At 38.8% G+C, this 17,780-nt stretch overlaps 1 protein-coding gene across 2 annotated transcripts in view; it reads left to right on the top strand.

Annotated features, from left to right (window-relative positions):
* Positions 1-17,780, top strand: part of Prkg1 (protein kinase cGMP-dependent 1) — a 1,110,483-nt gene that overhangs the window by 717,432 nt on the left and 375,271 nt on the right. For both annotated transcript variants that reach the window (XM_075973828.1, XM_075973826.1), the window contains exon 4: positions 14,100-14,205. In XM_075973828.1, the coding sequence (XP_075829943.1) occupies positions 14,100-14,205 (106 nt within the window). The remainder of the gene's footprint in view (positions 1-14,099; positions 14,206-17,780) is intronic.

Below are 17,780 nucleotides of genomic sequence, written 5' to 3'. Positions count from 1 at the left end.
TACTATTTCAAAAATCATTGTTAAGAACAGTTCCATTTGGTTTTATTTTTATTTCCTGTAAGAGACCATTAGTGAAATCTTATAATTCCTCAAAACTGCACACTCTTGTAAGATGAAAGCAAAATGCCCACATTTGCTCAGTTTAAGATTATTGTCTCTGATTATAGCATTCTGATTCCTACCTTTGTTTCTCATCAGTCAAATCGCGGATCTACCACTTTGTTAGTAAGCGTGTAGCATTACCCTTTTCCAGGTGATACTATTCGCCTCTTCCACTTCCTCCTCGTCCTTTTTGTTGTTGTTGTTGCTATAGATGAATCTTTAATATCCAGTCTGGGGACTGGGAACATATTTCAGCTGACAGAGTGCTAGACCACCATGGAGGAGTCTAGGTCCTGAGTCCACTCTTCAGCACCATGTCAATCTGGTGTAGTACTGATGCCCACCAGTCATCCCCACACTCAGGAGGTAGATGCAAAGGGAGGGGGCAGCACCGGGGATCATCTTTGGTTACAGAGAGAGTTTAAGGACAGCATAGCACCTTAGCTGCCAGCTCAGGGTTTCTAGCTGGAGCTAAAGCCTTCATGGTTTTATTTATATATGGTGCCTTATTCTGCCCTTGAAACAGGTGCTAATTCTGCCTTGGATGCCAGCTTACCCTCTTCTGCTTCCTTGACAGTCTTCCCTCTTGCTCTTGCTGCCTGTCTAATGGGTTTTTAATCCCTGTCGGCCATTACACCTGCAGAGATGCACCCGCGGCAGCCCCTGGAGCTGACCAATCATCAGGTTCTTTCTTCTCTAATTTCTTTCAGCTTTCCTTTTTGACTTTTACTTCTGTAGCTTGCAGTCTTCTGGGTCAAAGATCGCACTTGAAGAGAAGTTCTGGCTCTGTTTGCACTGAGAAAGATGAAACCTTTGCATTGCTCTCAGCATAACGCTAGCATGTCCAGGAAAGATCTAAACCCTTTCTGGTAGCATCCCAAAGAGGGATGTTGCCACAGACTAGTTATCTTTAAAACATATCCAGGCCTACAGAAAATCCTGCACATCTTTGCTCTGTTGGCCCATGCAAAATTTTATGGTTCAGTCCCTCTTTTAAGCTGATCCAAATCAGTTATTTATATGATTCAGTTACATCTTTTTTAATATTAGAAAAATTGCCATTTTGTACCTGAGAATCTTCTTAGCCTGTTTCAGCCATTGCTATATTCTGTCTCTGTCTTTAAATTGAGTCTTAATTGCCAACCCTTTCAACTCTTACAACTGATCTCAATTCCATCTTTGATAAATCAGGAAAAAGAATGACTCTTAATTCACGAGACATTATCTGATTATTGTTTCAAATTTAACCTGACATGGAACAATTAAGACTGTGAACTTGGAATGGAGCGGTAAAAGAACCGAGTATGTAAATGAAGAGGAAAGGTTAAGAGAAAAGCTTGTAGCATTAACGCGATAATGTAGAGCAATGCCGGTATCTCATTTGTTTTTTGTTTGTTCATTTGTTTTTTGTTTTCTTTTTGAGATGGGGTTTCTCTCTAACCCAGGCTAGTTCTATCTTGAAATTCAGATTAAATGTAGTAATGAATATATTTAGTATTCCAGAAAGTAAAATAGGGAACTCCTGGACAAATTCTGAGAAGCAGGGAGAGCTTCATTTCCTTAAAATGAAGTGGCTTTTAACTTCCCTGTGTCTCATAAGCACTTCACAATGAGATAATGCAATTTAATAGCTTAATGTAATACTTATATTTAGCATTTTCACAATGCAATTGGTATTTTAGACTTCACACATCTATTATTAAATCTTCTTTTCACTGCTGTTTCCTAAGCTGTAGCCATGTTAAACAGAAATTCATGTATTTTCCAGAAATGACTTCTGCTTTCTTTCTTGCTCTTTTGCCTAATGTACCTGACCTTTGCCACATGCCAGGGTTGTCACAGTTGACCTAAGGCTTATCTATTCACTTTTATTATTTTTGTTAATTTCCATTAATATTTCTGCTGGCTATTCCTAAGTCTCAACTTACAATATACATATTGCTAATTATATATATAATAATTATATTATATAATTGTGTGTGTGTGTGTAACATATTTTTTAAAACAAGCTCTGTGTAGTCCTGGCTGTCCTGGAACTTGCTCTGTAGACCAGACTGGCCTTGAATTCAAAGAATTGCCTGCCTCTGCCTTCCAAGAGCAGCAGTTTTATTTTATGGAAGAGTATTACTAAAGTAATCTAATTTTGGCTCATTAGCTAGAAAGTGGCAGAGTACAGTGCTGTGAGCAAGGCCTGCGAGAGGAGGAAAGACAGGACCCCTCAGGAATTCCCTGCATCTTATTCTACATTCTCAGACTTGTTAGTCATCAGAATATATCTGTGTCTTGGTGTTTATGGGCTTTAGTCAAAAAGCAGTGAGACAGAGTTAGAATCCGTGCAAGTTAAAATGACTGATTGACTTGAACTTCCGTCTACATCCAGTCCAGCTACCATGGGTAACTGCCATCGTTAGAATCAGGACAGTTTGCATTGCTGTGACTTTTAAAAACGAATTCTTTAAGCCTGTTGAGTTACTTCTGTATGAAGTACAAGTCGGTGGAAAGAAGGGCAAGGCTCTCTGAACTTTCACAAAAGGTTTCTTCCACACAGAAGAAGGTTTTTGGTGGCTCCACTCATCAGAAAGGGCATTCCAGATTCCCAGAGATGTTGTCAGGAAGTCTCAAACACCATTGATGCCCCCTATTGCATTGAAACTGTGTAAAATTCGCAGGTTATTTGAACTTATGTGAGCTAAAGAAATTCCTCAACTACTTCATCAAAGTTATATTCCATTTTAATTTTTTGTAATTTTTGAGCATTTAATAAAGATGAATCGATCATTAATAGGAACAGATAAATTGAAGGAAGCTAAATTGTACTAGAGTTTAAGAAGCACATATTTATAAAAGAGCTGAACTTTGGTGTTAAAAGAAAACTGAGTCTTAGTGTAGTGGCGGTGCACGCCTTTAATCCCAGGCAGAGGCAGGCAGATCTCTGTGAGTTCAAGGCCATTCTGGTCTACAGAGCTAATTACAGGACAGGCACCAAAGCTATAGAGAGACTCTATCTCAAAAAAACAAAAAACAAAAGAACAAAAAGAAGAAGAAGAAGAAGAAGAAGAAGAAGAAGAAGAAGAAGAAGAAGAAGAAGAAGAAGAAGAAGAAAGAAGAAAACTGAGTCTTTATAATATATGTGGCCTGAGCAATAAATTTCATGAGATTCAATTTTCATATTAAGAGAAAGTAGGTAAGGACATTGCACTGCAGCAATTATTAAATATTAACCATACATTTACATCATGGAATGTGCTTAATGGATGTTCTCATAGAGATAACTCACATAATGATTATTGTTATATCATCAAATCTTTAAAAATATATCATTATACATTTGGTCTTTCAAGTGTCCTTAACTTTTAAATATAAAGTCCAATTTAAAAAAAATTATTTTTTCTGTTTTCAAAAGTCACTGATTGGTCTTTACTGAGTGTTTTAATTATTGTATTTGTGATCTGGGCAGTTAGTGTTACTGCGCACGGTGTGAAGTGAGACAGAGTTGAATGGAAAGAGCGGGACTATCCTTGTTTTATTTCTGGTCGGTGCAATACACTGCATCTGTTTGAATGGTGACTATTACAGCAGCATTCATGGCGAACTTTCTCCTCTTAAATATGCAATAATGATGATTTTCATTAGCAATATCCAGTTTTATAATTCCCTTCTCACATAACAAATAAATTAGCATCAACATATTTAATCATTTAGTCGTTAAAAATATAACTCCTAAGAAGAAAGTTTCAAGCATGTTCTTCGAATTAGCAGGGAAGCGATTTGCACAGTGGTGATTGGTGTGTTCAGCTGCATGGTCTCCAGCAAATGGTCTTTTCTAATTATGAAACATTTGTCTCAGAACATTTGGCAGTTGAAATTTAGCTTGAGGAAAACATATGCCCTTACAATGTTGAGAAGCAGTTGTGAGTTCCATGGAGTCCCTCGAGGTCTCTTCCAAACCCCTGAATCTGTCACACTAAGTATTTGAATGTTCAGAGACAATTTCAGCATGAAGCGAAGGGCAGCAGCAGGAAACTTCTAGAATTCTTTGGGCCTCTTACGGCAGGAGTTGTTGTTCTTCAGTGTTGAAAGCGAAGTAGAAGTATAGCTAAGGATTCTTTCCTTGTGATTCTTATAGGTCAACAAGCGTTTTATGTGGGTCCCAGCTACTGAGATGATTCACTGAGAAATGACTGTCTTGTTCAGTTTTGCTTTTTGTTGCCTGTGATAAATGACATGACCAAAAGCAATCTGGAGAGAAAGGGGTTTATTTCATTTTACAGCTTATAGTCCACCATGACAGAAAGTCAGGGCAGAGTCCCAAGACAGAAACCTCAAAGCAGGAGCGGAAGCAGAGGCCAGGGAGGGCACTGCCAACTGGCTTGCTCTTCGTGGTTTGCCTAGGCTCCTTTCTCCCACCCTTTACCCACTGCCCGGCCTCAATCATTAATTAAGAAAAAAATTAATTAACTGAGGTCCTCCAGCCTCAATCATTAATCAAGAAAATTCTCCCCGGACTTTCTCAAAGGCCATTCTGATAGAGGCATTTTTATCAATTGTGGTTCCTCTTCTCAGATGGCTCTAAGTTGTTTCAAGTTGACAAAAATTTAACCAGGACGCTTGAGAAAATAGATCTCTTTGTAATCCTTGCCAGAAAATTTAACTAATGGAGAAAGATGCTAAAACATTGTGTGAACTGAAAGTCAGTTGTCCTCTAGCAGGAAGGCCTGTGGTGTCTTTGCAATAAAGTATAAAAATAGAGGAAGACATTGCTTATACACCACATTTATGTTTGCATATTTAAATTTAGAATATATTTGAGGAGTTCTTGGTTTTTACCATTTCAGGGCACAGAGAAGTCTTTCATAAGGAAATGGTTATTTCATTGCTCTTCTAGAGTCTCACTGACCAATAGAAACAATATGAGTTAGATATATAATTTCATGCTTCCAGGGCTTTCATTCAAATGCATATAGAAATACATATATTTTATTAATGAAATACCTCCCCCAAATATTATTGTTTTAAGATGTGGTCAACAGGAAATCATTCATGTATTTTCTCTTAAAAATGCAGGTGTGGTTTTCATCTATTTGCCTCTTTGTAAGGGAACAGTAATCAGAGTTGTCATATTAAGCAGCGAAGATTAGTGGCATATACCTTTGATCCCAGCGCTCAGGAGGCAGAAGCAGGTACATTCCTGAGTTCAAGGCCAGCCTGATCTACGGGCTGAGTTGAAGAACAGCCAGGGCTGTTACTCAGAGAAACCCTGTCTTGGAAAAACAAAACAGACAGACAGACAAACAAATGTACCGAGAATATGAATAATCAAGGCTGCAAAAAGTTTTGTTTGAAGACTGTCTTAAAATTGAAAATGTGATTAAAAGCAATATCTAATGGTTCATTTTACAGTTTGACTTGCTTTGGTGAAGCAGGGAGTAGGCAAAATATCACTTATAGGTGTGTTTCCAAAAGAGACTAACATTGGCATCAGTACAATAAGTCAAGGAGGTCTGACCTCCCCATTGTGGGTCTAGATAGAGCAAAATGTGGAGGAAAGTCTTTTCTCTCATCTGGCCTCCATGATTGTGTGAACAAGCCTCCATGAACTCCATCATGAGACCCCTCTCTTCTGTCTGATCACGATCATGCACCTGCAATGACACTTGAGTCAATGACAGCTCACACATGTAACCTAATATAATATAATGGTTATATTACATAGTTATGTCTTAGTCACCCTAGCTATGTCTGTAGACAACTCTGTGATGGTCACACAGGGATGACATCATCTAAAACACAGGCCTCAGGATAGGTCCTCTTGTTCTTTTGTAGATTCATGTGTAAGTCTTTTGGAAAATGAAAAAAAAAAAACCAGCAATGCATTTTTTTGTAAATTTTTTTAAAAATTAATCAATTAATTTTTATATAGCAATCCCAGTTCCGATACCTGTTTGCGTTCCTGTTGACATTGATTTTGGGGTGTACCTTGTAATCCACTGGGTTCTGATTCCTTCACATCTTCAGCAATAGTTATTTTCTGTCTTGTGTTAATAATAGCCACCACAATGGCTATTAACTGCTATCTCTTAGTAAGTTATTGCTGTTGAGTACTTTCCATTTCCTTCTTAGCTCACTGTATGTCCTCTTGGCCAACTTGCAGAAAGAACACACCTGTCCTCAAATGTAACATTTACTTGGCCGGCACTTGATATTTTTTCTGAAACTTCATTGCAGTGTTCTTAGGATGTCCCAAATTATTTTGCTACTAGAATATTTGTCCTAGGACTTGCAGAAACTGGGTATATGTATTTCTAGGGCACAAATACCTATCGGACCCCAAACATCAAAAATAGTATTAAGATAATTTGATGTTTTTATTATAGCAAGAATAATTTAAAGAATTTCAGAGAAACCTATCAGAAAACTTTACGAATATATTTTACATTTATAATATAGAAGAATAAAAGCCCCTTTTACTTATTACAACTCAGTTATGTATGAGTTTAAATTAAACATGATTATTTTTTTTTTGAGGCAGGATTTATTTGTGTAACACTCCTAGCTGTCCTGGAACTAGCGCTGGTAGACCAGGTTGACCTCGAAATCACAAAGATCTGCCTCCCTCTGCCTCCAAACTTCTGGGATTAAAGGTGTGTGCCACCACTGCCTGGTTTGAACATGATTTTTGCCCTAAAATATAAAGCAGGTATTTGCAAATATACCCTCACTTGCACTTTTGAATAATACGAATGCAACATTCATTTTTCTGGTACTGCAGATCCATTCATGTCTAGGTGAGACTAAGGGATGTTAAGATCAGATTTCATTACAGATGGCTGGGAGTCAGCATGTGGTTGCTGGGAATTGAACTCAGGACCTCTGGAGGAACAGTCAATACTTTTAACCTCTGAGCCATTTCTCTAATTGCAGGTTCTAGGGATTCAAAGCAAGGTTCACAGTGTATAGGCAGGGACTTCACCACTGAGCCATACCTTCAGCCCAGGCACAGTGTATGGAAGTCAATGAACTATTGCCAGTCTGATGGAGCATCTAGACCCCTATGCTTTTAAAAGCATTAATCAAGGATCACTGGAAAATGAATCCATTTGTATTGAAACTGGTGAAAAATAGCGATGAACTGGAATACAACAGCTGTCTAAAAATAAGACAAACAACTCCCATAATTTGAAAATCATCTTGAGTATACATCATGTTTAAGAACGCTATTGCAAATGTTAGCATGATATAAAAATAGCCATGGTTTCTGTTGGTGAGGTGTGTTGCTCGCACTTAAAGATTAGAAACATGCTACATTTCAGCTATAGGGTAGTAAAAATAAAAGTGTGGTGTGCCTCTCTCACATTTAAGAATCCTGTGAATTCTATTAGGGATATAGGCCCGCTGTGGGGTACATGCCTAATTTGTGAGACCCTAGATGTAATCTCCTCTAACATGCAGAAAATAATAAGAAAAAACCCCACATTTTCTGAGTTCCGTATTCTTTATGGTTCTATGATGATGCCCATAGTTTTCCTCATTCAGGCAGTTAGAACAAATACTGTAGGCATGTGTCTTCCTGATCTGAAGTCCTAGACCAGGGCACAAGCACCCTGTGGTTATGGCCCTTTTGTAACATGAGAATCCTTGTAAAAGGAGAGGCGGGCTGTCTTCCTGCTGCCCAGCTCCCAGCCACCTGGCTAGCTTATACCTGAAATAATTACACAGAAACTGTATTCATTTAAACACTGCCTGGCCCATTAGTTCTAGCCTCTTCTTGGCTAACTCTCACATCTTGCTTTAACCCATATCTAGTAATCTGTGTATCACCATGGGGTCGTGGCTTACCGGGAAGATTCTAACCTATGTCCATCTCGGGCTGGAGCTTCATGGTGTCTGCCTGACTCTGCTTTCTTCCTCCCACAATTCTGTTCTGTCTTCCCTGCCTACCTATGTTCTGACCTATCAGGCCAAGCAGTTTTCTTTATTAATTAACCAATGAAAGCAACAGATAGATAGAAGACCCTCTTACATCACCCCATTCCTCACACGGACACTTGATCCAAGTGTGCAGAGAGAGACTGGTCGGTCTGCATTTCCTCCTATTAGGCCACTGATGTTTTTGCTTAAGCACCCTCTCTCTGACCTGACCTCATCTAAACATAATCAACTCCTACAGGCCCAATCTCCTAATACCACTTTGTCTGGTAGTTAGGACTTCAAGTAATGAAGTTGGGGCATAAACACATTCTGTCTATAACATGCAGCAAAGAATCATGGCTTTGAGGATCACTTCATTAAACCTCCCTTCAGCCAGGTCTTCTCACTGCCCCATCTCCACCCTTAGGAAGAATGTGTTGCTTTCCTGAGTATTTACAATCCTGGAAACTTATCTTAGCTCTTAATTTTTCATGTCTACTAGACTAGGATTCAGGAGGTGTTTTCTGAAAAGGGCCTCTGATGGGAAATATTTTAGGCTTTGGGTTCCATATGGTCTCTGTCACAGTTACTCAATTCATCCAGAAACAATATGTAAATGAACAGGCATGTCTGGGTACCAAGAAGAATTTTACGGATATTGAAATTTATTTCAGATAATTTTCATGTGTTGTAAAATATGCTTCTATTTAAAAATTTTCTACTGTGCAAAAATGTAAAATCCATTCTTTTCTAGCAGACTATGATAAATAAACCACTGGCTAGCCTTGCCACAGATGGCAGTTTGTGAGCCTGTGTAGTAGATCCTAAGTTGAAGACAGGGTTGTGAATTTGTTTTGTTTTTTTTTTGCTTCCATATTTAGCATCAGCATCTGCCATATTGGTATGATATAAAAATAGGCTGACTAAATATTTGAGTCTGGTAGGGCCTTGTATGCATCATAGATGCTTTCTCTGTATTGTTCCAGTTGGGCAGCAGGTGAATTCCTCACTAGAAGTTAAGCTAAATCCCGATTTGTGATTTTAGGCTAGCACAATCTTATGCCTATGTCCTCTGGAATCGTGGTTTTCTGTAAGGGACAGCCAGTTGCTCCCTGTCTTGAAGACATCCATTCCACTTGTATGCTTAGAAATCTCAGAGTGTGTTTCCCCTTCAAGAAATGTGAGAACACAGTGTGCTTCAGGCGAGACTTTTAGAAGTATGCTCCAGTGCAAAGAAAGATGGCTTCTTGGTCTCTGCCTGTTGTCCTTTAGACTTTATAGAGTCTTGTCCTTAGTTTGTGGCAGTGACAATAGCTTGTGTTGTCACAGTTTAGCTTCAGCCGTCATCATGATAGTCTCAGGTATTCCACTTATGCAGAGATGATTCCCTGTAGAGATAAAGAAGACACTTAAAAATCAAAGATAAATGAAAGATTTCTTTTAACGGTCTCTTTAAGGGAGCAACAGACTTCCACCCCTGCAGACGACTTAAGCAAGATGTTAATCACAGCTCTGAAATGGCATTTTTAATGTTAACACAGGTCATGCTTACCTACCTGTAAAATGCCAATATCACTAACATGCTGTGGCTTAAAGTGCAGAAAGGCTTTGGCATGTTGCTCAAGGTCATGGATAAATTTTCTGTTTCATCAACCCATGTTCATTATCATGAAGCAATATTGTCTGAAATGAAATTTCACTTAGGGACATTTTAGTAGCCCAAGTAAGCAAATCGTTGAATTATGTAAGCTCATTTTTAGAAGTCATTAAAAATATATATATAAATAGATAGTGAGATCTGAATCATTTCAGTTTGGAGACTTGATTATAACATGTGAAATAATGTAGGCTTATACTCTCAAGTGAGGATTTTTGAGGTGAACTTCATATATGTAAATTTTATTTATCAAGAAGTATGGGCTATCTTGCCATTCAGTTGTTGATATCTGTGGGCATTACAGCTGGGTAGGACAAGTTCTTGTTTTTCTACCTTGGAAGATTATATGTCTAATGCTTATCAGTGAAAGCCTCTTTCTACTGAGAAATAAAAAGAAACAAGGAACTTGTCTCTGGAAGAACATATACATTTGTTGAAGGAAGCATGAAACATACATATAAGAGATAAATGTAATGTTAGTCACATGTGATCACATATGTCCCTTAGTCATATAGTCACATAGGAACAAATACAATGATACATGTAGACACACATGGCCACACAGATACACACAGGCATCCGTCCATACAGAGATACACACAAGGATATACACATACGCTCCACACATGCCCAAATCGCCAGGCCTTTGCTCTTAGTCTTATTGCTGCCATAGTCTGCAATATTCTTTCTTGATCCCTGAGTTGCTTGTGGCCTCACTAAATGCTCTACTTCTTGTCTGAAACTCTGAACCCTGTGAATTACTAAGAAGGTTTTCCTTACCAGAGCTTTCGTCATCTTACTACAATGCCCTACAGATTCTATATGAGCTCTCATTTATTGGTACCCTTGCTGGTCTGTAGACCATTTGACTTGGGGCTCTCCTAAACTAATATGTATCCCTTCTAGATTTTGTTTCTTGCTGTCACTGTGGCCGTAGCTCTTAGAATCTAGAAAGAACACCTCATGCACTTCTGTTCAGAGGGTGGAAATATTAAGTCTCTTCTTCCTGCAGAGCTATGGCTTTCAGATGCATCCAGCCTGATCTTCACTCAGTCATTCCATTTCTAGCCATCAACTAATGTGTGTCTGAAAACTGTGCATGTGTGTCAGTTAATCATCCTTTTAAAACAATAGTGACATTGGGGCCAGCAAGATGGCTCAGTGTGTAGGGGCGTCTGACACCAAGCCCAAGGAGCCAAGTCTTGTACCCACATAGTGGAAGGAAAGAATTTACACTTGCAAATCATCCTTTGATTTCTACACACATGCCCTGACATGCAGAGCCTGCACACATAAACACAATAAAAATAAAAATGTTAAATATAAAATATCAGGAACATTGATTGTGCAACCTAATTTTTCCTTTGGTGGTGGGTAGACATATTTGCACCATACCTAATACCCACTAAAGTTGATGATGATTTTGGAATTTCTTATTTTATTACATATAAACATTTAAAAACACATTGGTGTACTCAAGTCACATTCTTTTCAATTTTGGTTATTTTCTTTGTTTCATGTTGTATCCCAAAGATCTCTAACAGCTTTACATTGTTGAGCAAATGAATTCCCACTTCATAAGCCCATGTTTCAGAGTCCTGTATCAGCTCACTCTCAAATTATGCCACAAGTCTCAGCCATTTGCAGCTGCTTTATGATGCTGGTCTCTATAGCTCATTTCTAGTTGGATTTTGCTTCCAGGTCTTTCCAAACCGTCTACACATCATCCACTCCACTTCAACTTCATCATTTCCCAGGGTCTCCCTTGCGGGTCTATCCTCAAGTTGTCTGTCCTAATGGTCCACCTCTTTGTTTGTATATCATATAAACCTATGGCTTGTGTTAAGTAAACAGGTGTTCTGGAACCAAGGTTGTCATCGGGAGAGCTAGCCTATGGCTGGAGAACGCCTGTGACGACTGTGTGAAGGAGTGTCATTTTCACAAGCTATTCAGCAAGGAGCCGCGCATAGCTGACTTCCTCCTGCTTTCTTCCTTTTCTGCTTTACTGAATGTTTTTCACCACTGACAAACTACTCAAGACAGAAACCACATTCCAGTTCTTAGCCTCAAAGAGATTTGCAAAGAAAGTTAGGTAAAATTCTAGAGTTGAGTTTGCTTTAGTCTACCATCCCATTTATCTTCTTTCTCCCCTGTTCCTTTTGTGTTGCCCCCGTCCCATCCTCTCAAGGCGCATGTGTATGCTAACTATGATGACGACATTTCTGCCCTCCTAACTCAACTCTTAGTTTAACTATGTTCACTTGAGCTAATTGTCTCGTGGCTCCACCCAGTAGTTAAACTAAGTACCATCTGCTGTTACATCGCCTATATTTATTATTATTGTTGTTGTTGTTGTTATTTATATTTTGATTATTGTGAGACAGGGTTTTACTGTGTCGTTTTTGACTTGTTTTGGAACTCGCTCTATAGAAAAGGCTGGCCTCAAACTCACAGAGATCCACCTGCATATGCCTCCTGAATTCTGGGATTAAAAGTGTGCCACCATCACCTGGTTTTGAGGCACTTCCCGTATTTTCAAGTATAGCATATGGTCCTTCCTGTCTTTTAAAGTTCTCAGGCTTGAGTGGATTAAGCACATTAGTGAGTAACTCTGAAATGCATCCTAGTGTGGCACTAAGGAAAGAAATAAAAAATTCTTCCTCTTGAAATATTTATCCAATATCAAGATCAAATTTGAATTATTTACTTCATGTTCGCCCGTATTTCATCCTCCACCTGTCTGTCATATGAATCTGAGTCAGTACCGGCCTGAAGGCTGTCTGTCTGTGTTTGTCTGTTTTGTCTGCTTGTCTGTATCTTCTGTCTTTGTGTCTCTGTCCCTAACAAAGGGCTTCACACTGTATTTATTGACTAGCACAGAAACCACCACCCGTGGAAGGAATAGCATACCCTGCATTCTCTCAAGTAGAGTTTCTACAGTGATTAAGTGGCTGGTTCCAACTGATCTCAACTGACTACATAACAATCAGTACTAGAAACAGCACCATTTATCAAGCAATATCTGAATCTAGTTGCATTCAACATTCATGGTGGATATTCATTTTATAAGATTGTGTTCTATCTCTGTATTTGCTGCTTTCAGCAAATGATACACATGCCTTATTCTGGGTCAAGGGCATACACAAGCACATAATTTAAGATTACAGCTATGCATTGACTTAAATTGTAGAAGTTGATTATATGAAAATTCCAAGGCATGTAAGGTTGATTGTTACATTGTTCTCTTAAAAGTGGGTTAGACAAACAGACTGAGAACACAGGAGGACAGCAGTCTTAAGTGACCTCAAGGTATCTTCTTAACTCTGGCTATGAGATCCAGAAAAAGTTCCAATCTCTCAAAATGTAGAAGATATATTTTATCACATTGCATCAACATACATGCTAACATCATATTTTCCATATGCATAAAGGTAGAGACTATAATAAACATATCATATACTTAACACACAGGTTCATCTACCAAGATTTTGATAATACTTATCTTTTAACTTTTTAAAATTTCATGTGTATGGATATATGGTATACATGCATATCTGTGCACAACATGCTTGTCTAGTACCTGTGGAGGCCAGCAGAGGCCATTTGATGCCCTGAAATGCAATTACAGATGGTTCTGAGCTGCCATGTGGGTGCTGAGACTCAAACCTGGGTCCCCTCGATGATACTAGAGATTCTAACTGCTGGTCTCTCCAGCTCCCAATATGTTCATCTTTTTCTTCATAAGTTTACTTTGATAAATTGCATTCTATAACACCTGCTATTATTTTGTTCTGAATCTTGTCTATCAATCACAGACGTTAATGTTTCTATGGTATTCAGCCTCAACGTTTAATTGTACATTGTCAAAGATAGAAGATGTAAGAGAGAAATTAAAATTCAAAAAACCTAATAAAACTTCTACATGGTTGTTGCACAAGTTACAATTTGTTAAACAAGCATTGTGTAGAAATTGCTGGATAATTATTATTTCAATTATGTAGAATTCGTCAAAGTGGAAGTTAATTATTTTGTTTGTACTTTTTAATAATTAAAATAGGGTTATGTGGATCATTAATAATCTTGTGGGTATTACCAGGGAGAATTTCCTGGGAGCCTCTTTTTTACCTTTATGCTATTTCCTCCACGAACAGTCTTTACTGTGTGCTTTTGGATGGACGGACGGGGGCATAAGGGCAATAGGAAGCTTCTTGGTAGTTAATAATATTAGATAGAAAACCAGGAACCACATGTTGCTGCCAGATTAACTGACTTTGATGAAACGGGACAGCTTAGTCCTCTGATTTTAAATGTGTGCAAACGGTTAATGCTTTCTATACCTCTCACAAAGGACTGATCTCTTTACAGGGTGCTGCTCACAAGTGAGATTCTCTAATTATTTTTCCCCTGATTGCTTTGTCTTTTCTTCCTCTAGCTCTTGTAAACGTGAAACTCTGGGCCATCGATCGACAATGTTTTCAAACAATAATGATGAGGACAGGACTCATCAAGCACACCGAGTACATGGAATTTTTAAAAAGGTAGGACATTTGTTTTCTTTCCATTTGGAAGACGCCGGTGCCTCTTTGAAATGTGTGTGTGTGTGTGTGTGTGTGTGTGTGCATGCACTATGTGAGTGTGCTTTAACTCAGTGTTAATTGCCTGCCAATCTGTGGAAGGGCCAGACTTTGGATGAGCCTGGTTTTATTTCTGCTGCTGGTTCTCAGGATATGTGGTTAAGTCAGGACATCCAAATTTTACCCAGCATGTCAGAGAAGCAGAGTTTTCTCAGAGACACAAATGAGAATTTACTTGAGCAGGAAAGGATGCTCATTCTCACAATCTAGTGGCTAATGAGTTTACACTACTTCCTCTGCACAGACCGCAGTGCCTCTCCTAGCTGTCTCCCGTGGGTTTCCGTAGGAAAAGTAATACTGCTAAAGAAGAGACATTTCACAAGGCAGCTCATTAGCCTGTAATCCTGAGATTGATTTCCCAAATTCATTTATTTCCAGTTCCTTTTTAATTCATAGATTATTATGATACCTCAATGTACGACGAGGATCTTAATAGAAAACCTACTTCTCATTTCTTAGAAAAACACTGATATTCACTTCCATTAAACTTTAACATATATGTTACTTTTAGCATATATATATACATATATGTATAATTTTTGAAAGGAACATTGACAATTCTAGTGACTAAGTATATTTTGTATTGGGGGCTAGGAGATTACTGAGTGGTTCCGAATGCTTGGTACACAGGTTTGGGGACATATAAAAATATTAAACATGGCTGCATACATGTCTGCAGCCCCAACGTGGTGGGTGCGGGCCTGAGGTGGACATCTGCTGGGGTTTGCTGGCTAGCCACGCTGGCTAAAACGGCAAGTCCCAGGGTCATCAAGAGACCCTGTTTTAAGAGACTAAGGTGGAGAGAGTGGTAGAACAGGACACCGCATGTCCTTCTGCTGGTGTGCACGCACACACACACACACACACACACACACACACACACACACCCTGTACATACACATCAACATATCCAAAATTTGCATTGTTTAGTTTTTAAAACTGAAACATTATTAAATAGCAATGTATAAGTTATATGAAACAGGACAGTGCCCACCAGGGTTTCCTTTTTGAGGACTAGAATATTAAACTTTTTATTTCTACAGTTTAACTTTGTGTGAATAAGTGGCTAAAATGGAGCTAACAAGCCAAATTCACATTTTATTTCAGTAATATATCTTAACAGATACCTATTGAGGTTTCTTAGAATGCAATTTTAATGTCCTTTACTTGGGTATTTCTGTTAATTAATTTTGTTTCTGCTTCATCTTTTATACATTTTTCATTTCCACATGAAATCTTTTTGTTATATTCCTGCTGAAGGGGCAATAAAATTCTAATTTGATATCAAGTAATAATATATTAAAATAGTTCAGTGTCAGCGGGGTATTTTCGTTTCCCCTTGGTGTGATTAGATGCGGAGAGGTGGAAATATAAATTTCTTTTGAAGTTTGGGATAGTTTGAAAGGAAATTAAATTATTAAGCTGCCATATTTATGTGGGAGGATATACATTTGTTCGCTGCTGTTTGTGTGTGTGTTGAGAGTCTGAGAGAATGATAAAGAATGCATATTCATTGAAAGCCTTAAAGTGCAAAGCTATCGATCTGACGACACTCTGACGAGAACTTCAGTGGGTGATCGATAACATGCCTGTGTGGGGGCTGGGGCTTGTCATTTGTGTGGAATATCTCAGCTTGAGTTCTTAAGATGCTGATTCCAGTTTCCATGATTTGTAATCGCAAGGAATGGGCCATGTGGTAAATGCTCTTTTGGATGATTCTAGGAGGACCTTCTTTTCTACTGGCACTGTGTGTGTGTGTGTGTGTGTGTGTGTGTGTGTGTGTGGTGTTCAGAGCTGCCTTAGTTTTACAGTCTGTTTTTGACACTTTGAATATTAATGGTTCTCTAGAGTTAGTGGGTTTTTTTTTTTATTGTTGTTCATTAGCTTAAGTCAAGCAGAACTGACAGATAGAATAAAAGAGAAGTGGGCACTACTAACTTTGACGTCACCTTGCAGCTGACACTGTGCTGTGTGTTAACTAGCACAGTGCTGCCGAGAGCCTAGAGTTGTCAAGGCGGCCACCATGTGTGCTTTAATCTTCTGAAACTGTGACTGTGATTTCCCGACTCCACCTCTCCAACCCTTTGCTAGCTCACAGCTAGTCTTAGATGATTGATAGTCTCATTGGCTGGATGCTCTAGGCCCTTCACCAACAGCTGACGAGTTTTCTCAGCCTGGGTTTTTGAGATACACAAAGCAAGTAATTCCACGTGACCATGAGCCTATTTCCGGCCTTTCCTACAACACACTCATCTCTATCTTTCCTCCCAGTTGTCATTGTTTACGTCTGCCTTTTTCTTCGTTTAATCCAATTAAAAGCTTTCTTTCCCGCTGATGCTGATCTCAATCACGGAGACCCTTTTGCTCTGTAGTTTCACCTCTATTGCACACTTTCCTGCCCACTTTCTTTGATTAGAATTCTGTTACTATTCTTATTCCTTTGCACGTTTTAAGAGAAGGGATATTTCTCAAGCATTTTATTGTTTCTCTTTGGCGCGAGAAACATTGCTTTGCTGATAGTTGACATGCTAATACATGCTTTTCGAGGTTCAGTGCAAATGTTAATACAGGCTCCCACCTTTCAAAAATTGTCTAAAATTTCGTGATGACGGCCCAACATTAAATCAAGAATGGGTTTCTAATGAGTGCAAGCCCTTTGCTATGGTGCGGGTCTCATGCCCATGAAACTCAAATAGTGAAGAGCATCCATTCTTCCCACATGTTCCTAGGACAATTATTCTTGATGTCATTGATTTTTTTGTTTTTGAGGCTTTTAAAACAGGGGTGTAACAGGATTGGAGTATGGCTCAGCAGTTAAAAGCATTGGCTGCTCTTCTAGAGACCTAAGTTTAGTTACCCAAACCCATATGGTGGCTTACAAATATCTATGTCTCTAGTCTTAGAGGAGTTGATGCCCTCTTCTGGCCTCCCCAGGCACTGCACTCATGTGTTGCACAGACATACATACAATCAAAACATTGGCACACATAAAATAGAAGTAAATTGTAGTGTGGAGCAGCGGGCCGCTTTCCGCCTCCCAGCTCCTGGCTCCCGGTTAGCTTTACCCAAAATAATTACACAGAAACTGTATTCTTTTAAACACCTCCTGGCCCATTAGTTCTAGCCTCTTATTGGCTAATTCTCACATCTTGCTTTAACTCATATTTAATAATCCGTGTAGTACCACGAGGTGTGGCTTACCAGGAAAGATCTTAACCTGCTTCTGTGTCAGGTGGGAGAATCATGGCGACTGACTGACTGGGCTTCTTTCTCCCAGCATTCTGTCTGTCTACTCTGCCTACCTAATTTTCTGTCCTATTAAAGAGCCAAGGCAGTTTCTTTATTAACCAATGAAATCAACACAAAACAGAAGACTCTACTACATCAGTAAATTAAAAGTAGAAGCAGGGTATAACAACACCCAAGGGAAATGATGAAAAATTTTGCTAAAACTTACAATTCCGAAATCAATTAAAATT

The sequence above is a fragment of the Microtus pennsylvanicus genome, chromosome 5 (genome assembly GCF_037038515.1).
Source record: "Microtus pennsylvanicus isolate mMicPen1 chromosome 5, mMicPen1.hap1, whole genome shotgun sequence".
NCBI lineage: Eukaryota > Metazoa > Chordata > Mammalia > Rodentia > Cricetidae > Microtus > Microtus pennsylvanicus.
The sequence above is the reverse complement of the archived record's forward strand: the minus strand, read 5'-3'. Positions and strand labels throughout refer to the sequence as shown.